The sequence below is a fragment of the Schistocerca americana genome, chromosome 8 (genome assembly GCF_021461395.2).
Source record: "Schistocerca americana isolate TAMUIC-IGC-003095 chromosome 8, iqSchAmer2.1, whole genome shotgun sequence".
NCBI lineage: Eukaryota > Metazoa > Arthropoda > Insecta > Orthoptera > Acrididae > Schistocerca > Schistocerca americana.
In genome coordinates this window covers 522167184-522190482 of record NC_060126.1, presented here as the reverse complement: position 1 = coordinate 522190482, position 23299 = coordinate 522167184, and the positions used below count along the sequence as shown (strand labels likewise).

The 23299-nt window shown below is 45.6% G+C and overlaps 1 protein-coding gene across 1 annotated transcript in view; it reads left to right on the top strand.

Annotated features, from left to right (window-relative positions):
• The window catches only part of LOC124545958 (glucose dehydrogenase [FAD, quinone]-like), a 166753-nt gene that overhangs the window by 115903 nt on the left and 27551 nt on the right, over positions 1-23299 (top strand). Inside the window, exons 6-7 of the mRNA XM_047124921.1 lie at positions 11813-12015; positions 22056-22357. Coding sequence (XP_046980877.1) covers positions 11813-12015; positions 22056-22357 — 505 coding nt within the window. The remainder of the gene's footprint in view (positions 1-11812; positions 12016-22055; positions 22358-23299) is intronic.

Here is a 23299-nt window from a genome sequence, read left to right as displayed (position 1 = left end):
ACGGTCACCCAGGCCGGCACAAAGAACACATTTAGCGACGCGGTCTCTGGTAGGCTGCTTGAATTTGCATGCGCAACAACCTCTTTGGCAAACTTCAGTGGTACGTAACTCGGAAACGGCGGATCGTATCGATTTTGCTTTCTTAACAGTTATTTCTCAACACAACCTACCTTCTAACACCCTTACAGCCGGCCGCGGTGGTCTCGCGGTTCTAGGCGCGCAGTCCGGAACCGCGCGACCGCTACGGTCGCAGGTTCGAATCCTGCCTCGGGCATGGATGTGTGTGATGTCCTTAGGTTAGTTAGGTTTAAGTAGTTCTAAGTTCTAGGGGACTGATTACGTCAGATGTTAATTCCCATAGTACTCAGAGCCATTTGAACCATTTAACACCCTTACAAGCTTCTTGGACTCTTTCCGACCACCCAGTATAATCGTCGATTCCAGAGGTACCAGTTTCACACAGTTTATCCGAAGCTTCGTTCATGTGTGCTCGCCATCGCGTTCACTGCTTAATATCACAAAAACGCATTCCTCGCAAAGAGTAATGAAAACGCAGGATCGTAACACGTTCTTTGTGCAACGGTAAATCTCCTTACTGACCTGATGGCATTTTCCTGTAGTCTTTACTCGCTCATTAGTTACACGCATATTTTATAAGATTTAATAGTTCGTTCTATATACGACATAATTTAGGTACTAAACATGTTATCCACTGACAAATAATATCTGAAACACAGTACAGTATGTAGTTAATTATTTATAGTCTTTGGTGCTAGATGAGAAGGAAACTAACATTCTTCTTTCTCCAAATGTGATATCTTTTATCCTTGTCAGTGCAGTCGACAAGCATCATAATTAGCCGTTACTTCACGTGCATTGAGTACTTCGCTACCGGATACATTGTGTGGGTGAGAGCAAACCCGAGCACTGATAGCTGTTTGTCACTAACACAGGGTGTCTCCTGAGGGAGTACACCGTTCTTTTTAATTTAATTTTATTTTATTTTTTTTTCAGCCGAAGACAGCTGCAGTCGAACATGTACTAGTGTGTACCGTTATTAAGGCAAAGTCTCGTGTAAATAGATGCTCCTTTCTCACTCAGTGCTGAATAGATAACGAGTTGTGGCGTTCGTTCTTCTCTATAGTGCGCACAAGCACTGGAAATCACAATAGGCAATGAATCTTTGTTTCTATTTCTGTTTTGCTTGCTAATGTATTCGGTCTTTAACCGCGTGACAGACTGTAATCTACAGAAAAAAGAGAGACAGAAAAAAATACGTTGTGTAATTCTCAGGTTGAACGTGTCACAGGTGTCTCCTGTTTTAGTAATGATTACAGTAGAATATAAAAATGTTTTAATAGATTAATAATAATATAATTGTTTACACTGCTTTAGCACGACTACCTAGAAACTTCAGTTCACTAAAATATTGGATTTGAACAGTATTCGTCCGAAAATTTTTTAAAGTACATCTTTCATGCAACTGATTTATGAACTTTAAGAGTAACAAACAACAAACTGTTATAACTTTGACGACGTCATACTTCATACTATATAAAATTTAATTGTTGACTCGCCGTTGTTCCTGCTATCATTCCGAGCGTGTAAATGGGAGCGAGTGCGGTTTCTTTCACTAATCTCCACCTACGTTCGGGATGACACTATGTGATCACAAGAATACGGACACCCCCAGAAACATACGTTTTTCATATCAGGCGCATTGTGTTGCCACCTACTGCCAGGTACTCCATATCAGCGACCTCAGTAGTCATTAGACATCGTGAGGGAGCAGAATGGGGCGCTCCGCGGAACTCACGGCATTCTAACGTGGTCAGGTGATTGGGTGTCACTTGTGTCATACGCCTGTACGCGAGATTTCCACACTCCTAAACGTCCCTTGGTCCACTGTTTCCGATGTGATAGGGTAGTGGAAACGTGAGGGACACGTACAGCACAAAAGCGTACAGGCCGACCTTGTCTGTTGACTGACAGAGACCGCCGATAGTTGAAGAGGGTCGTAATGTGTAATAGGCACACATCTCTCCAGACCATCACACAAGAATTCCAAACTGCATCAGCTTCCACTACAAGTACTATGACAGTTAGGCGGCAGATGAGAAAACTTGGATTTCATGGTCGAGCGGCTGCTCGTATGTCACACAGCTCGCCGTTAAATGGTAAATGACGCCTCGCTTGGTGTAAGTAGAGTAGACACTGGACGAATGAACAGTGGAAAAACGTTGTGTGGAGTGCCGAATTACGGTATACAATGCGGCGATCCGATGGCAGGGTGTAGGTATGGCGAATGCCCGGTGAACGTCATCTGCCAGTCTGTGTAGTGCCAACAGTAAAATTCGGAGGCGGTGGTGTTATGATAGTGGTCGTGTTTCTCATGGAGGGGGCTTGCACCCCTTGGTGTTTTGCGTGGCACTATCACAATGCAGGCCTACATTGATGTTTCAAGCACCTTCTTGCTTCCCACTATTGAAGAGCAACTCGGGGATGGCGAATGCATCTTTCAACACGATCGAGCACCGGTTCATAATGAACGGCCTGTGGCGGAGTGGTTACAGGACAATAACATCCCGGTGTCCACGCAACGGTTTACGAATGATTCAGAGGATTTCTATCGTCCAGGAATTCAACGATTGGCACAACGTTCCGCCATTTGTTTACGGAGAACTGGTAATTACGTTGACAATACGAGTGACGTTCAGTAACTAATGCAACATATTTTTTCTCCGCCAATTTCGGGTGGAAAAATGCGGAATTTGTTGTGGAACGTCGAGTAATACTCCTGCTGCAGCCCCTGTAGTTTCACGAAGTTCCGACAGGTGGCGGCACTATACATAGCCTTCAGCAGAGGAGCGTTCCAAGCAGAGAGCTGTCACTGAGTTTCTTTTGGTGGAAAACCAAAGCAGCGCAGATATTCAGTGGCGCTTGCAGACTGCCTACGGCTACCTGGCAGTGAACAAAAGCACGGCGAGCCGTTGGGCGACGCGTCTGTCATCTTCGCAACGAGGTCGCGCGAACCTGTCCGACCTGCAGAGGGGCGGCCGGCCGCACGCAGCTGCGACTCCTGCAGTGTTGGAACGTGACGACACTCTGATTCGAAGTGATGGACAGATCACAACCGAACACCTCGCTGCTCAACGGGACGCCTCTGTTGGTAGTGAGGTACTCAACTCTGAAGATGTTCGCGCTACTCTCAGGAAAATGAAGAAACGACTGCAGTGTGTTCATCGCCACGAAAATGTGAACGAACTACTACTTCTCCATGACAACCTAAGGCCTCCACAAGTCCGCGCACCCGAGAGCAGCTCACAAAACTCTGGACTGTTCTTCCTCATCCTCCGTACAGTCCGGGTCTCGCAACTTCCGTGTTCCATCTGTTTGGCCCGAGAAGGATGCACTCCACGAGAAGCAATACGTGGATGGATTATATGGAGGTTGTTGATGCAGCAACACGTTGGTTCCAACGTCGGCCAGTGGAGTGGTACCACGCCGGCACGAAGGCCCTCTCAGTAAGATGGCGTAAGGCCGTCGAATTGGACGGAGATTACTTTCGAAAACTAGGATTTCGTAACCAAATGAGTGGAAGATAATATGGTGTATTAGAACCCTGACTAAACCGAACTGCTTTCAGAAATAGAATGTATTGTGTTACTTAATGAACGAGTCTTCTGTATCTACCTCACTTTGAAGTGTAATTCAGTATTTAATAAAAGCTCTTTAACCAGCCATAATAGTACGTAACTTAATTTTAGAAGTCTCCTCGTATATCTAAATATACGAACACTTCTAATAAAATGTTTTTTTTAGGGGGGGGGGAGGGGATGCCAATTCATGACCCCCCCCCTCCTCAATAAATGTCTCACCCACATACGGTACCAGTAGTACTGAGGAGTGTGCGGTACTCTAGTTTGTTACAAGCATATTCTGGTACATGTTACCAAGCAATCAACCTCACAGCCCTCTGCCAAAAGACTCTCCGAGTCAGATGGCGCACTGGTAAGACCTCAGATTTGCATTCGGCAGGATAGCGGTTCAAATCTCCGTCCAGCCATTTCCACTTCCCCTTAATCTGCAACAGTAAATGCCGGAATATTATAAACAAAGTAGATTTCCTTCACCATCCGCACCAATTGGAGCTTTTCGACACGACGTTACAGCTTAATCTTCCTCCCTTTTGTATATTTCATGCTCCACCGACAAGGTACAAGAGGAAGGCCTCATCAAACACGAACAAACCGATTCGGCTTATATTTGGCACTTCGCCTGTGTACAACCTGAAATTAAAGATCATGAACGACCAGCCTATTTTCCATTTATTTTTAATAGTCAACCTCCTCCTGTAATGCAATAAACTTCATTCATTATTAGTTTGTTATTATCATTATTATTATTGTTATACGTTCACTCGCAAGAACTTTCAAAAATGGTTCTCTGAGCACTATGGGACTTAACATCTGAGGTCATCAGTCCCCTCGAACTTAGAACTACTTCAACCTAACTAACCTAAGGACATCACACACATCCATGCCCGAGGCAGGATTCGAATCTGCGACCGTAGCGGTCGCGCGGTTCCAGACTGAAGCGCCTAGAACAACTCGGCCACCGCGGCCTGCGCACGAACTTTCCTCTTCCTATTTTCTACCGATGCACACGACCAGTGCATCTGCAAGAATGCAGTGTTGGATGTTCCGCGTAGCGAATGCACACGGTAACCACGGCGGCTCGTGTTTTTTTTTTTTTTTTTTTTTTTTTTTGCTTTCCTTTGTCTTAAGAGTATGCTTAATGGACTACAACTGTGGGAACTTACGTAACATTTACAACAGAGGCAACAGAACTGCTCACAGACCGAGCGAGGTGGCGCAGTGGTTAGACACTGGACTCGCATTCGGGAGGACGACGGTTCAATCCCGCGTCCGGCCATCCTGATTTAGGTTTTCCGCGATTTCCCTAAATCACTCCAGGCAAATGCCGGGATGGTTCCTCTGAAAGGGCACGGCCGACTTCCTTCGCCATCCTTCCCTAATCCGATGAGACCGATGACCACGCTGTCTGGTCTCCTTCCCCAAAACAACCAAACCAACCAACTGCTCACAGAAATAATTATGATTATAACTATTTTTTTTTTACAAATGTTATGCAGTCATTGGACGTGTTGTCGGGAAGCTATCATGCAAAGTTCAGTTTTTCACTTTATGAAGCCAGTCTCTCTCAAGTGTGCTGTTTTTATTTGAATAATTGTGTGTTCACTCACTGACATTGATCTTATGTGTGTCATTACGTAAGTATTGAATGTATCCTGGTCCTACGTTCCATGTGCTTGAAGTGTTCTGTGTTTAACAGCTACGGATATAGTGTGTGTGTGTGTGTGTGTGTGTGTGTGTGTGTGTGTGTGTGTGCGCGCTTTTACCCAAACTCGTCCCTTATCATCCTCATATTCACACTAGCTCACATCCTGGAAGATAGCGGCAAAACTGCTCAAATGTTCTAAAACTGTTAAGTAAATCTAAGAAAGATAAGAAGAGAGTTAAAATAGATAACTAGATACACATGAATATGTGACAGGCTGATCACTTAGAAACAAACGAGGACGAACCACTCACCCTTGTAACACATTAAAAACGTCGTCCTAAAATCTGATGTATTCTGTAATCAACTAATGCATCACACTTTTATAAATAAGGAACCAACATGCTTTAGTAAATGTACCAAATGTTGTGAAACATACGACGAAGCTGACTCCAAAACGTAAAATGCCAAATTCAGTCTTACTCAGTACAGGTACTGTGATGAATAAAGTCTACTTAAAACAGTACCTTTATTGTGTGTGACGAAATTAAAGTTTTATTGAGCTCAATTACATTTCTCGGATCGGGTTCAGTTAAATATTGTTTTTCAAACAATTGCTGTAAAGTGAACTGCTAGAAACTTTTTTTATGAAATTAATTGTTTTTCACACTAATACTTAAATGACCGTTTACCACAGGAGGGCATTTTGTCGTCTGTGAAATGCAGACTAAACGTATATTTAATTACTAGATTTGTTTTATATAAATGTTTCTCAATCCGGTCTCTTTTAAATGTCAACCAGTATGTGAGTGTAAATACAGATAGACTGAGGTACTTCAGCTAACGTGTCACATTTGTTATGTTTGTGTCCAACCACCTGTCATCTCAAAGTTAGGAAGTAATTATCAGTACAACAGCTTATCAGCGAGAAACTTCTGTGTGCGATCATTACGGATTCAGTCCGGCACTTCACGGTCAAATAAAAATTATTCATAATTAGAAAACCGCTAATGAGGAGAAATGATACAGTAGAATCGCATATTACTGAAAATACTCTATGGAATACAAAGCATAAATTAGAATACAAAGGATAAATTATTCCACACAGATACTCCGATATCCCCTCTAGTTAGGGACAGGGAAACAGTTTCATTCAAATGTTAACTGTTAAAATGTTGACTATGTATAGAGTTAAAAAAATTGTCTGGAAGTTCAAGCTCTCATAATCAGTGTTGCTGTATAAAATCCTCTAAAAGCGACCAATATAAAACATAAAGAAGAACAATAAAAATTAACTAATATGGCTACTTCCCTTGCAGCTGTGTCTCCTTAAGATGTGCGTCCACATCACAGTCAGCGGGTGAAATCTGCTAACTACTTATCCACAGGCATTCGCAGCATGGACATCATATGCCATGCCACTTTTGTGTTTTTCATCAGTTGACAGTGATTTGGACTTATACTGTTTGACATAAAATCTGACCGATGGCAAGCCGCCCTGGAATGTAAGTCTGCAGCTCTCGTAATATGGTCAAATAAACTGACCACGCTGACAATACTTCAAGTCCGGCTATCTGCACAATATGGCAACACCGTAGGCTGCGGCAATTCCTTGAGAATGTCTTGTCTTCTGCTGAAGTCGTTATGTTACGCCTACACCCCTGGTCTACGTGTAAACAGCGCGTCGCCCGAATGCGATGTCTTGTGGTCGAATCAGCTCGTTACCTAAATTTTAGAGCGCCTTTAGTCTGAATACTGCAATCCAGAGTTTGATGGTACCACACTTACTCCGTATTTAACGTTCCGACACACCGGTAATAACACTTCCGTCCAATAACATTTCTGCGAAAGATTTCTCGGCAGACTATCTGCCTTTCAACGCCACATGTGTCTAGGACCCACCTGCTGGCACCAAATGCCGCGGCGGCGCTGCGCTCACTCGCCCAGTGACTGAAGCCTCAACCACCACTAATCGCCTTGGAGTATAAAATGCTTCACTGTTGTTGAGTTATGCTCCACAAAAAATGACTAGGATTTGTCTCTCACGCTCGCTATCAACAGATGATGAATTTTATATACTCTAATATGCAGGACTTGAGAATAGCCCAAAATTAATTTTATAGTTTGTGATCCAATCAGAATAACAAACTTCATTGATTAATGTTAATATTAATGATTTATAACTCGTCTTTTTTCCCTTTTAGAAGACATTCTTCAAGCAATTTTTTCGTCAGGAATCCTTATGTATCTGCCAAGAAACAGTGAGTAACTCTAACGTAATCAGCTTTACTGTCGTTGTTAGATTTCTGACGGTAAATGTACGAGATAAACCGTAAGCATGTTCTACACCAACGCAGGCATACTGCAGATTTTTATGTTCTGGTATGGAATCGTGGAGTTAGATTTAAATCAACAGAATTGCCCATTTTTGGAGCTACCCACAGAGGAAGAAAGTTGTTAAGGCCTGTGTCAGCAGACGTCTGCAGTGGTGCCTAATTGCTACTACACAGATTTAACAAAGACTAACTACAATGAAGAGCCAGAGAAGCTGGTACACCTGCCTAATACAGTCTAGGGACCAGGCGAGCACGCAGAACTGCCGCAACACGACGTGGCACGGACTCGACTAATGTCTGATGTAGCGTTGGAGGGAAGTGATACCATGAATCCTGCAGGGCTCTCCATAAATTCGTAAGCGTACGAGAGAGTGGGGATCTCTTCTGAACAGCACGTTGCAAGGCATTCCAGGTATGCCAAATAATGTTCGTGTCTGGGAATTGGTGGCCATCAGAAGTTTTTAAACTCACAAGAGTGTTCCTGGAGCAACTATGTAGCCATTCTGGCATGTGGTGTGTCGCATTGTCCTGCTGGAATTGCCAAGTCGGTCGGAATGCACAATGGACATGACTGGACGCAGGTGATCAGACAGAATGCTCATCTACGTGTCACATGTCAGAGTCGTATGTAGACGTATCAGCGGTCCCATATCACCCCAACTGCACATGCCCAATAATGTTCGTGTCTGGGAATTGGTGGCCATCAGAAGTTTTTAAACTCACAAGAGTGTTCCTGGAGCAACTATGTAGCCATTCTGGCATGTGGTGTGTCGCATTGTCCTGCTGGAATTGCCAAGTCGGTCGGAATGCACAATGGACATGACTGGACGCAGGTGATCAGACAGAATGCTCATCTACGTGTCACATGTCAGAGTCGTATGTAGACGTATCAGCGGTCCCATATCACCCCAACTGCACATGCCCAATAATGTTCGTGTCTGGGAATTGGTGGCCATCAGAAGTTTTTAAACTCACAAGAGTGTTCCTGGAGCAACTATGTAGCCATTCTGGCATGTGGTGTGTCGCATTGTCCTGCTGGAATTGCCAAGTCGGTCGGAATGCACAATGGACATGACTGGACGCAGGTGATCAGACAGAATGCTCATCTATGTGTCACATGCCAGGGTCGTATGTGGACGTATCAGCGGTCCCATATCACCCCAACTGCACACGCCCCACACCGTTACAGAGACTGACATGCAGGGTCCATCATATCGCCTCCATACAATCTGAGGCGAGACTCGTTCGGCCAGGCAACACGATTCCAGTCATCAACAGTCCTACGTCTGTGTCGACGGGCCCAGGCGGGGCGTAAGGCCTCGCACTTGTTGATGGCCTAACATTGAAATCTGCAGCAATTTGCGGAAGGACTGCACTTCTATCACGTAGGAGGATTCTCCTCAGTCGTCGTTGGTGCTGTTCTCGCAGGATCGTTTTCCAGCGGCAGCGATGTCGGGGACTTTACGTTTTACCGTATTCCTGATATTCACGGTGCACCCGTGAATTAGTCGTACGGGTCAATTCCCACTTCATCCATGACTCGTGCGCCGACTACACCATCACGTCGAACCCCGTCAAATCTTGATAACCTGCCATTATACCAGCAGTGACCGATCTAGCAACTGCGAGAGACACGTGTCTTACACAGGGTGTAAATTTTAAGTTGACAAACTATAATAACTCGAAAAATAAAGCTTCACACGAAAAAATGTGTAGAATCCAAAGTTGATTATTTTGGTGGGGGACATCTGCTGGTTCTAAAATTAGCCCACCACCCCAGCCTCCTGGGGGTGGGGCGGGAGGCAACTTTAAAATTTCAACTGGGAACCCCTATTTCTTATTGCAAAACCAGATTCTACATTTTGTCTGAAACATTTGTTTTGATTCTTGCTAGTTGGCGCTGTAATTCAAGAAAATCCATGTTCTCATTTCTGCGTGCAAACTTGTTACGGATAAATAAAAATACTTATTGACTTCGTAAATTTTGATTCGCTAAAACTAAAATTCTCCCTCTTTCCCCATAGGGTGGCGTTTGAGAAAGAGGAATTAAAGTTTTACAAATGTTGACCCAAATGTGCTCGAGTACTAGTTTCTTTGGTTCTTCAGTGTAAATTGTTGCACTTCATGGAACGACGTCCTGGGCTTACATTTTTGGCAAGATAATGCCCACCGGTATACGTGGGGAGTTACTGCCGCCTACCCTCGTGCTTGCCAAACCCTACTTTGGTCAGTAAGTTCGCCGAATCTGTACATATATATCTATGTGATTACTCTGCTGTTCACAACAAAGTGTCTGGCAGAGGGTTCAATGAACCACCTTCATGCTGTCTCTCAACCGGTCCACTCTCGAATGGCACGCGGGAAAAACGAGCACTTAAATTTTTCCACGAGAGCCCTGATTTCATTTAATCTATCGTGATGGTCATTTCTCCCTATGTACGTGGGTGCCAACAGAATGTCTTCGCAATCGGAGGAGAAAACTGCTGATTGAAATTTCACGAGAAGATCCCGTCGCAACGAAAAACGCCTTTGTTTTAATGTTTGCCGCTGCAATTCACGTATCATGTCTGTGACACTATCTCCCCTGTTTCGCGATAATACAAAACGAGCTGCCCTTCTCTGTACTTTTTCGATGTCATCCGTCAGTCCCACCTGATGCGGATCCCACACCACACAGCAGTACTGCAGAATAGGGCGGACAAGCGTAGTGTAAGGAGTCGCTTTGGTAGACCTGTTGCACCTCCTAAGTGTTCTGCCAGTCAATCGCAGTATTCGGTTTGCTCTACCCACAATAGTATCTATGTGATCGATCCAAATTGTAATCCCTAAGTATTTAGTTGAATTTACAGCCCTCAGATTTGTGTGACTTATCGCGTAATCGAAATTTAGCTGATTTCTTTTAGTACTCATGTGAATAACTTCGCACTTTTCTTTATTCAGGGTCAATTGCCACTTTTCGCACTATACAGATATCTTATCTAAATCATTTTGCATGTCGTTTTGATCATCTGATGACTTTAGAAGACGATAAATGACAGCATCATCTGCAAACAATCTAAGACGGCTACTCAGATTGTCTCCTATGTCGTTAATTCAGATTAGGGACAATAGAGGGCCTATAACACTTCCTTGGGGAACGCCAGGTATTACTTCTTTTTTACTCGATGACTTTCCGTCTATTACTACGAACTGTGACCTTTCTGACAGTAAATCACGAATCCAGACGCACAACTGAGGCGATACTCCGAAGGGACGCAGTTTGGTTAGAAGACGCTTGTGAGGAACGGTGTCGAAAGCCTTCTGGAAATCTAAAAATATGGCGTCAATCTGACATCCGTTGTTGATAGCACTCATTACTTCATGAGTATAACGAGCTAGTTGTGTTTCACGGGAACAATAATTTCTGAATCCGTGCTGACTATATGTCAATAAATCGTTTTCTTCGAGGTACTTCATAATGTTCGAATACAGTATATGTTCCAAAACCCTACTGCAAATCGACGTTAGTGATATAGGCCTGTAATTCAGCGGATTACTCCTACTCCCTTTTTGGGTATTGGTGTGACCTGTGCAATTTTCCAGTCTTTAGGTACGTATCTTTCTGTGAGCGAGTGGTTGTATATAATTGCTAAATATGGAGTTATTTTATCCGCATACTCTGAGATGAACCTGATTGATACACAATCTGGACGGGAGGCCTTGCCTTTATTAAGTGATTTAAGCTGCGTTGTTACACCGAGGATATCTACTTCTATGTTTATCATCTCGGCAGTTGTTCTTGATTGGAATTCAGGAATATTTACTTCGTCTTCGTTGGTGAAGGAGTTTCGAAAAACCGTGTTTAGTAACTCTGTTTTACTGGCACTGTCAAGAGTGACGTCCGCAGCTCGTGGTCGTGCGGTAGCGTTCTCGCTTCCCATGCCCGGGTTCCCGGGTTCGATTCCCGGCGGGGTCAGGGATTTTCTCTGCCTCGTGATGACTGGGTGTTGTGTGATGCCTTTAGGTTAGTTAGGTGTAAGTAGTTCTAAGTTCTAGGGGACTGATGACCTCAGAAGTTGAGTCCCATAGTGCTCAGAGCCATTTGAACCATTTGAATACCATGGTGGTGATGGAATGTATGGGACTATCTCCCTTATGTCGGTGTGCAAGGTACAGCGTGCTGTCGCACTGCGCAGGTACTTCCTCAAGTCGGAGGCGACGGCGATCCCTGAGCTGGCGGCGGACCGCGTCTTCCACAACACGGAGGGCCCAGTGGCGGTGGACTACGCCCCCTACCACACGCCGCTGGCCGAGGCCTTCCTGGAGGCCGCCAGGCTGCTCGGCTTCCCGCAGAACGACTACAACGGCGCCACGCAGATCGGCTCCTCCTATCTGCAAGGTAACAGCTCGAGCCACCCCACCCCACCCCACCTCACCGCTGCTACTGCCGCAGATCGGCTCCTCCTATCTGCAAGGTAACAGCTCGAGCCACCCCACCCCACCCCACCCCACCCCACCTCACCGCTGCTACTGCCGCTCTCCTTGGCATGGACGCAACGTGCACACAGACGACTATCATGCACGATGTAAATAAGCTCATCACACAAAATGTTAGCCACTGCTCTTAAAAGATCACACTGACAGTTTTAGAGCGATGTACGTGTTGAACTGGTTCCAGGCCGTCATGCCATCCTCCACCGCTGACCCGAGTCACGGTAATCGAGTGGTGCGTTATGGCCAGACGGCTGTACTGAATCAGTGCTGGAATATGGGTCGACCTGGAATCGTGGTAGCGTGGCTGCCGCATCTGGACGTGCCCACGAACGAAGCCTTCATAGAGTTAGTGCATCAGAGAGGACTGCCCAAAACGTCTGCAAAGAGTTGTGTCACTCACAGGCACATAATACTGCATAAGACCACTGATCGCAAAAAGAGAGCCTAACCCACAGGGGCCGGAGACTACTGTCACAGTAGTTTTCAAACCCGCCAAGAATTGCTGCTGTCAGGGTGTGCAGGTCCATCCCGACCAGTTTCTCAGCCAACACCGCACTGTGAAACGCGCGAAGTGGACATTTGCAGTCTGGTACCGTAAACCAGGTACACATTGACGGATTTTCAGGTTCAAACATGATTATCACGACCACTTTTTAACTTCTGTTCATATTTATATTAGTGAATATAAGGGCTTGTGTGAAAATTTTACATAATAATTAGTACAACACATTTTCTAGACCGCAGACGAAGTAATTGAAGAGAATGTACATCGTCAGACTTAATATCGATTCGGGGTACATCGACCAGCCTGTACTTCCCCCGCCGGCCGCGGTGGTCTAGCGGTTCTAGGCCCTCAGTCGGGAACCGCATGACTGCTACGGTCACAGGTTCGAATCCTGCCTCGGGCATGGATGTGTGTGATGTCCTTAGGTTAGTTAGGTTTAAGTAGTTCTAAGTTCTAGGGGACTGATGACCAAAGATGTTAAGTCCCATAGTGCTCAGAGCCATTTTTGTACTTCCCCCACAGCTGTCAGATACCATCCCCTTTGTGGTACATACTTCCGAAACACCCTGAAACGTTCGTTGACTATCCCGAAATAAATACATTAATTTAAATTTTTCTTAAGTGCTTTTTTAACCCTCACAAAATGACATAGTATTGCACACAAATCAAATAGTGTGATTCATCATCAAAATTACAAATATACACACACATCAAATAAGTTTCGCATCACCCCGGTTCCAAGAACTCCTGAAGATAGACGTTCACTGTGGATATTGTATCACAGACACAGTCCCTTTGACTGTTCAGAGATGTCACTAAACCCGCTCAAAGGTGTAAACAGCCATACATGAGCAGCACCTATTAGACGGAGGGAGTCCGACAGCCAGTCAGTTCCAGTCATTCCAGCAGGAAGGATGTACACGGCTCGTGTTGTCTCTAGTTCAGCCACGCCTACACGGTCAATACCGCGGTTCGATCGCGCCCGCACTGTCACTTTGTATCAGGAAGGGCTCTCACCAAGGGAAGTGTCCGGGCGTCTCGGACTGAAGCAAAGCGATGTTGTTCGGACGTGGAGGAGATACAGAGAGAGACAGGAGCTGTCGATGACATGCCTCGCTCGGGCCGCCCGAGGGCTACTACTGCAGTGGATGGCCGCTATCTACGCATTATGGCTCGGAGGAAACCTGACAGCAACGCCACCATGTTGAATAATGCTTTTAGTGCAGCCACAGGACGTCCTGCTACGAGTCAAAGTGTGCGCAATAGGCTGCCTGACGTTCAACTTCACTCCCGATGTCCATGGCGAGGTCTATCTTTGCAACTACGACACCATGCAACGCACTAGAGATGGGCCCAACAGCATGCCGAATGGGCCGCTCAGGATTGGCATCACATTCTATTCACCCATGAGTGCCGCATATGCCTTCAACCAGACAATCGTCTGAGATGTGTTTGAAGGCAACATGGTCAGGCTGAAGGCCTTAGACATACTGTCCAGCGAGTGCAGCAAGGTGGAGGTCCCCTGCTGTTTTGGGGTGGCATTACGTGGGGCCGACGTACGCCGCTGGTGGCCATGGAAGGCGCCGTAACGGCTGTACTAGAGTGGCCAGCATGTTCTCCAGGCATGAACTCTATGGAACATGCCTGGGATAGATTGAAAAGGACTGTTTATGGACGACGTGACCCGCCAACCACTCTGAGGGATCTACGACGATTCGCCATTGAGGAGTGGGACAAATCTGGACCAACATGTGGATCGTATGCCACGACGAATACAGGCTTGCATCAATGCAAGAGGACGTGCTACTGGGTATTAGAGGAACCGGTGTGTACAGCAATCTGGACCACCACCTCTGAAGGTCTCGCTGTATGCTGGTACAGCATGCAATGTGTGGTTTTTATGTGCAATAAAAATGGCGGAAATGATGTTTATATTGATATCTGTTCCAATTTTCTGTATAGGTTCCGGAACTCTTGGAACCAAGGTGATGCAAAACTTTTTTTGATGTGTGTAAGATACCAGTATGGAGTACCACACGCATAGCACCAAATTTAGCTGAGCTTAATACCTCCAATTTCACCCCTGTTAGACCCAAGTCCACGTTTCAAAACATCCATTTCACTTTGAATTAAGGTTACCAGTTCTTCATTTATCTGGAGTTTGTGGCCAAACAAAATTCATTCCTTGTTTCCGGAGATATTTGACATTATATGTTACACCTCAATCACTGCCTGGACCACAATAGCTTGCAATTTTAACTTCCAAATGAGCCTTCGTCTATAGACTGATGGTTAATATATGTCTTCCTTAGTTCCACACTGTCATTGGTATCAACACTGTGTAATAAATTGTGTATCTGTAATACTGGGATGCCAATGACCAGGGGTCAAAGTAACCCCGAAAGAGAGGATCATGCACTTGACCTCAGAAACCGTAAATAGTGACAGAGGTACAGGGTGAACGTTGATAAAACTTTGTCTCGAAACCTGGCAGAAAATCTAGAGAGATTCTGGTCGTACGAGAAGTATGCTACGGGCAAGATGCAATCAATGCAGCGCGATAGCAATGGAGATACTATCGGAGACAGTGCTGCCAAAGCAGAGTTACTAAAGACAGCCTCCGAAATGCCTTCACAAAAGAAGACGAAGTAAATATTCCAGAATTCGAATAAATAACAGCTGCCGACATGAGTAACGTAGAAGTGAATGTCCTCGGAGTAGCGAATCAACTTAAATCACTTACTAAAAGCAAGTATTCTCGAAATTTGAAAATTTGTGGGAACTTCCTATGGGACCAAACTGCTGAGGTCATCGATCCCTACGGTTACGTACTACGTAACTAAAACTAACTAACGCCAAGAACAACATACACACTCATGCCCGAGAGATGACTGCTACCCCGCGCGGCGAAGTCTTCTGGTCCACACTGTATACGAATTAGCCTACTTTCAGAGTACACTGATGCAGCAGCTCCGTACTTAACAATTATATACAACCGTTCCCTCGACGAAAGATTCGTACCAAAAGATGGAAAGTTGCACAGGTCACATCAATATTCAAGAAAGGTGGTAGTAGTAATCCACTAAATTACAGGCCCATATCATTAACGTCCATATGCAGCAGGATTTTTGAACATATATCCTGTTCGAACATTATGAATTACCTCGAAGAAAACGGTCTATTGACTCACTGTCAACATGGATTTAGAAAACACAGTTCTTGTGAAACACAACTAGCTCTTTATTCGCATAAAGTGTTGAGTGCTATTGGCAAGGAATTTCAGATTTATTCCGTATTTCTGGATTTCCGGAAGGCTTTTGACACGGTACCACACAACCGGCTTGTAGTGAAATTGCGTGCTTATAGAATAACGTCTCAGTTATGTGACTGGATTCGTGATTTTCTGTCAGAGAAGTCACAGTTCATGGTAATTGACGGAAAGTCATCGAGTAAAAGGTAAGTGATTTCTGGGTTTCCCTAAGGTAGTGTTATAGGCCCTCTGCTGTTCTTTATCCATATAAACAATTTAGGAGACAATCTGAGCAGCCATCTCAGTTTTTTGCAGATGATGCTGTTATCGAGTAGTAAAGTCAGCAAAAGACCAAAACGAATCGCAAAACTATTTAGAAAAGATGTCTGTATGATGCGAAAATTGGCAACTGATCCTAAATAACGAAAAGTGTGAGGTCATCCACATGAGTGCAAAAAGAATTCGTTCAACTTCGGTTGCACGATAATCAGTCAAATCTGAAGGCCATAAATTCAACTAAATACCTAGGAATTACAATTACCATCAACTTAAATTGGAAGGAACACACAGAAAATGTTGTGGGGAAGGCTAACGAAACGCTACGTTTTATTGGCAGGACACATAGAAAATGTAACAGATCTACTAAAGAGACTGCCTACACTACGTTTGTCCGTCCTCTTTTAGAATACTGCTGCGCGGTGTGGGATCCTTACCAGATAGGATTGACGAAGTACATCGAAAAAGTTCAAAGAAGGGCAGTAAGTTTTGTATTATGGTGGAATAGGGGAGAGAGTGTCATTGAAATGATACAGAATTTGGTGCGGACATCATTAAAACAAAGGCGTTTTTAGATGAGGTGGAGTCTTCTCACGAAATTCCAATCACCGACTTTCCCCTCCGAATGCGAAAATATTTTGTTGAAACCGAGCAACATAGGGAGAAAAGATCAACACGATAAAAAAAAGGGAAATCAGAGCTCGTACGGAAAGATATAGGTGTTCATTCTTTCCGCACGCTATATGAGATTGGAATAATAGAGAATTGTGAAGGTGGTTCGATGAACCCTCTGCCAGGCACTTAAATGTGATTTGCAGAGTATCCATGTAGATGCAGATGTAGAAAACCGACAAACTACATGGACGGATTCCTGACTGGACATGAAGGGAAACCGCGCGACTGCTACGGTCGCAGATTCGAATCCTGCCTCGGGCATGGATGTGTGTGATGTCCTTAGGTTAGTTAGGTTTAGGTAGTTCTAAGTTCTAGGGGACTGATGACCTCAGAAGTTAAGTCCTATAGTACTCAAAGCCATTTGAACCACTTGACCATGAAGGGAAAAATGTCCTATGAACATGTGTCCGGAAATGAATCGTTGCCACGATAGATGGCGCTACAAAGAAAAATTCCTTTGACCGCGTCTGTTCCTTTTGCGTTGCAAGCTGTGGGACAGACGAAGCGTACGGTAAGCTGCAGAATGGTCCGGTGTTCGTGTCGGGAATAAGCCGAGATGGTGATTGCGTACGGCCAATCAGATGGAAACGGTCGTGAGGCAGCGCGGCTATACCGAGACAAGTACCCTGACAGACACCAACAACATCACACCACATTTCAAGCTGTTGTGGGCGTTTGTGTGATCATGGGTCCTTTCAGAGAGACGAGAGTGCAGGGAAGAGGCGAACCGTGCGTACATCACATTTGGAGGACCGAATTCTACAGCATCCTGAGAAGAAACCTACTATAAGCTCCAGGCAAGTGGTCCGCCAACTTGGTGTAAGCCGAATAACAATTGTGTGTTCTGTATGATAACCGCTACTATCCCTACGACCTGAAAACCCGTGGACGCCACTTTGAACGTCTGCTGTGACATCGATGTGATGTTCCGTGACGATTTGTTGCCGTTGCACGCACACTGTCGATTTCCTATGAAGGAACTTTATTCCTGCAATAAGACACTCAAACGAGAGCCAGCAGAGAGCTTTTCCTGTATGAGTGGTCAAAGAAACTACGGCGGCTTAGTATACCCGGTTTACGATCACCTCAGAAAAGACCACTGTGCACAGCGGCACTTACAGCTCCACGTCTTCAGTGGGCCAAACACAGAAACTGAATGGAGGCAGGTAATGCGATCGGACGACCCGCCCTTTTGCCTCTTTTGAAATTGTGCGAAGCCTGGAGTGCCCCAATCCCCGATGAAGTGTTGAACCCTCTATGTATGGAGTTCGGAGGTCGTTCTGTGACGTATGGTGGTGGTTTTTGTACCACTGCTTCTGCCGACTCCCTCACGTTACCGAGATGTTTAGTTCAATAGTGTCGGTGGCAAGTGCTGCCTTTTCCTCTATATCTTCATGATGAGTATGCTGTGGACACTTCCCTCTTCCAAGATGGCAGCAGCCGTGCTCATGGGACTGGTTTTATGAACACTCCGGCAGCTTATTACAGCTCCAATAACCCGTTAAAACAGCCGATGTTACTTCCATAGTAAAGATCTCTGACTATGTGGGACAGGTGGTCAAATCTAGCACTCAACGTCCCCACATATGTAGCTCCATGGAGCTCTATCATCAATGAGTGGCGTACCTTGAGAAAGTTGTGGATCCTGTTCCTCGGCAAATAATCAAAGCTGAATGCAGTGTCACCAGATGTTAGTGTGATTTCTCCTAGAGACAACTAATTTTTGGACCAATGTGCGTGTCCACTCAATACAGAGTTTCCGCTCTTATCGCAACGTTTGTCATCCTATTTCACTGTCAGCTTCACAACGAGAACATTGCGAGATTTTTCATCTTTCTGGCGTTTTGGGAGATCCACAGATCAATTAAGAGGGGACTTCAAGAAGTAAGTTACACATTGTTATGACAGGCCAGGTACACTTTATTGCATGATGTCTTAGACTACACACAGATAAAGATACGTGACACTATTTTTCAACACAATCGCCAAATCTCTGCAAACAGCGGTTGGAACGTTCTACGATCGTTCAGTTCCACGGCGACAGAAATCCGCTCCTCGCTCACAGAGCCATCCGAGAACCGCTATGCGTTCCCATTGTCGGAAAATCTGTGGCTGCTGCGAAGTAGTTCAAAATGGTTCAAATGGCTCTGAGCACTATGGGACTTAACTTCTGAGGTCATCAGTCCCCTAGAACTTAGAACTACTTAAACCTAACTAACCTAAGGACATCACGCAGATCCATGCCCGAGGCAGGATTCGAACCTGCGACCGTAGCAGTCGCTCAGTTCCAGACTGTAGCGCCTAGAACCGCTCGGTCACCCCGTCCGGCGTGAATTTGTTCCTCGATTGTATGGATACTTCCGTCTGTGGTGGATGCCGATGACCATCCTTCCCGATTTGATATCAGTTCACTTTGCCTGGACGCAACATTGGTTTTGGTCTACGTACAGCTAGAACTTCACCGTTAATTTGTGCAACTTGCATCATTTTCTCACAAGAATCGTACTTTCCCCGCGTACTTTAGAATTTGGAGTACGTTTCCAGTTGCCGCGTCATTTCACTTCCGCACCGCGGTGCACATGTTACCCGTACCATAGCAGAACTGTGTCTGCAGAGAACAACAGTCTAGTTGCCCAACGGCGTTAAGCTTGGGACGGCGGGAGTAGTTAACCCTTTGAAGTCCCCTCTTATTTCATGAATAAGTGAAATAAATCCTGTAACAGACACTGTTAGTGCTTCCAGTCTCATTCACCAATGTTACGAGAACCATTACTTCGGATGGCCGTAAATTAGACGAAATGATACAGTTCACGTTCTGCGGGGTTTTTGCTGCGAACAGTTTGAGTACCTTACAGCTAAGCGTCGAGAACGGATGCAGTTCGTTTTCATATATGGACTCCTGCCGATGGTCGGAACGTACAGGAAAAGCATGTTAATCTGCACAGTATCAGTGTTTAATTTTTGACCACATGACGTAAAAGTTCCACATTTCGTAATGAGCTATGATGTTCAGAAATCGACTCGCGACTAAAAGAAGAAACATAGGTTCTAATAGAGCTTCTGGTAGAATTTGGACAATGTATTCCTGAAAGAGAAGAGTAACAATAACTTCAGCTTTTCTGCGGGTGAGGTGATACATTTCCTTGTTTACTGCGGCACTCTTTATTCTGCGATTTACTTGGCTTATCGAGTGTAACAAATGACAGTCGGAAAGAAAATCCGTTTGGTTTGCTTTGAATGGCTGAACGTGACTTGCGAATCTGTATCCTGGCCTTATCCTGTATCTTCACGAGGTCGGCAAGTTAACTGGTAATGTTAATAGTAGAAGGTGGTCGGGTGCCGTTCCTACCGGGAACTACCCCCCCTCTCCCTCCCCCCCCCCCCCTTTCCTGCCCCATATGTAAATTGTGTGCCCCCTTCTGTGGGTCCACGTAAGCGTGAGAAGATTTTCGAAATATCTGCGTATCGTGTAACTGAGGCGAGACGTGGGAACCAGCATGATGTTCACCTGGTGGGATGCTGAAACCCGCCTAAAACCAAATCCAGGCTGGGCAGCACACTAGCATCCGTCGCTAGTACGCTGGGCGGATTTGGGGCTGGCGCGTCTCCCCAATTCTCGGAAACAGCGTGCTAACGTGTGCGACTATCCGGGCAGTAAGTTCGGCATTCATACAGCTTTGAATGTGTGTTGAGAAGCCGGCGCCAAAGTGCTTGTAGTCTGAAACCTTTCACTAGGAGTACTTGCTTTTGCTTTCTCCGTCCTCACAGCTGTTCAGCTTCTTCAGCTGTCTTCCAGTCCTCCAGTTTACTCCTCACTTTCTTCAGAAGGAAAGCTGCTCCACTACTCGGTTTAACTACTTCCACTGTCATACCTGCCAGAAAGCACCTCGTAAATCTTAATTTGTGATTTGTTAGGTATAATCTGTATAATTAACCTGAACGAATATATAACAAGCGGAAAATAAATGCCTAAATACCCCATACTCCGGCAAACAGTCTTACGTATTTAGGTTGGAAACTGCATTTTGTTGTTCTTGGTATCGCGCTTATTTTCCAGATAGTGGTAACGTTTCCGGAGGAATATAGCACTGGCCCAAGAAATATTAGCCTTTGTTACAGCGCTAACGAATACCGTGAGCACGAATGTACAAGTCGCATGTAATACGCTGTGCACTAATGTTTGTGAAAGCTGAATCGTTCAGAAAGAATTTTCTGAACGGAAATAAACTCCAGAGGATGTGAAACACAGTGAAGTGGCAGTAGCTGCTCACGATTACGTGGAGATAGTTTACACGAGACGCCAGCAGTTAACTCTTGTGCGACTGATGACGCACATTTATGCGCTTACAACGTATGATCATTCAGTAGTGACAAAAGTACGAACCATTTGAGTTTACAGACTTCGACATTCGTTACCTCTACCGCTAAAACATCTCTGCTTGAATTCTATGAGGCTCCACGAAAGCTCAGCCTTTTTACCTTATTACATAGCGCAAAACCACGCATGAAGTGGACTGCAAGTTCAGTAGTATACACTTGGTTGAACACAGAGACAGTCCAAGGTCGTAAAACACAAGCGGCAATGAAAATGCGGTAAACAGTTCCGTGGTACTGCAGGCAACAGCGTTTTCTTTTTTGTCTCGTAGTAGGGTTGGCATCTGGCAGCTTAATTAACCCTGCCACAATGGCAGTACATTAGGACTTTGTTTTTATGAAACAGATCTGGTGATGGTCATTAAAGACCGAAACCGGTAACCTGTTAACAAAAAGTTTGTGACGGCAGTCCGTGACTTTTGTTATGTCTCTGTTAAATTAACAGACACACACACACACACACACACACACACACACACACACACACACACACGAAAAATTTGTGTCCAGTAGAATTGCATATCAGACGCTGTATTGCCAAGTAAAGACTGGTTTTTATACGAAGTTACAAATGATGTAACCGATACCAGCCGGTATCTGAGATTTCATACTGTGCGTTAGACACAGTATGCCGTACACGGTAGTATTTCATTTCTTAATGTCATATACCTGACAGCGAGAACCAGCCGGAAACGCTTCCTCGCCCACTTTCAATGGACTCCGGTCCGTGCCCCACTCCTCTTTGCCTTTCTCACAGCCGCCCTCGTCCTCCTCCCGCACACTGCTGCCACCCCAGCAGCGACCCGCTCGGCCGGAGCACCCTCCCCGCACGCCCGCCAGCTGAGCCCCGCCGTTGCCCCCGCAGTGACGCTGCGCAACGGCACGCGGTGGTCGGCGTCGCGCGCCTACCTGCACCCTGCGCGCGGCCGGCCCAACCTGCACGTGCGCAAGCGCTCGCTGGTCACCAGGGTGGACGTCGACCCCGAGACGCGCAGGGCGCGCGGCGTCTTCCTGGAGCGCGCCGGCCGCCGCCGCTACGTGCGCGCGCGCCGCGAGGTGGTGCTGTCCGCCGGCGCCATCAACAGCCCGCAGCTGCTCATGCTGTCCGGCGTGGGGCCGCGCCGACACCTCGAGGAGATGGGCATCCGCGTCATACAGGACCTCGCCGTAAGTCTCACCTCCGTGTCTCTCACACTGTGAGGCGGAGGCCCGCTACAGGCCTCTCCCCTCACATTTCATCCCGTTTGCCTACTGCACGTGCATACGAGAAATTCTTACTTCATTTACTTCCCGGTTCAACTTTATCTGTCGTCTTTCCACCTGTACAGCGCGTTGTTTACCTGAGTGGCTAGGGAGCAGGGTGTAGCAACGTCTAACATTTCATTCTTGTGCTAGTTTTTCTCCATGAAATGCGTCTCGTGTTGACCACACGACCTCCTTTTCGCTGGAGCGAAAACAACTTTCGCATGTTCTGGAACAGCTGCTGGTCACTTTGAGTGCAGAGTGTCACGCCAGTTGGGTCATGTTGAGGGAATTAGATTAGGAAATGAGACACTGAAAGTAGTAAACGAGTTTTGCTATTTGGGGAGCAAAATAACTGATGATGGTCGAAATAGAGATATAAAATGTAGACTGGCAATGGCAAGGAAAGCGTTTCTGAAGAAGAGAAATTTGTTAACATCGAGTAGAAATTTGTATAGATTTAAGTGTCAGGAAGTCGTTTCTGAAAGTATTTGTATGGAGTGTAGCCATGTATGGAAGTGAAACATGGACGATAAATAGTTTAGACAAGAAGAGAATAGAAGCTTTTGAAACGTGGTGGTACAGAAGAAGGCTGAAGATTAGATGGGTAGATCACATAACTAATGAGGAGGTATTGAATAGAAATGGGAAGAAGAGGAGTTTGTGGCACAACTTGACTAGAAGAAGGGATCGGTTGGTAGGGCATGTTATGAGGCTTCAAGGGATCACCAATTTAGTACTGGAGGGCAGTGTGGAGGGTAAAAATCGTAGAGGGAGACCAAGAGATGAGTACACTAAGCAGATTCAGAAGGATGCAGGCTCCAGTAGGTCCTGGGAGATGAAGAAACTTGCACAGGATAGAGTAGC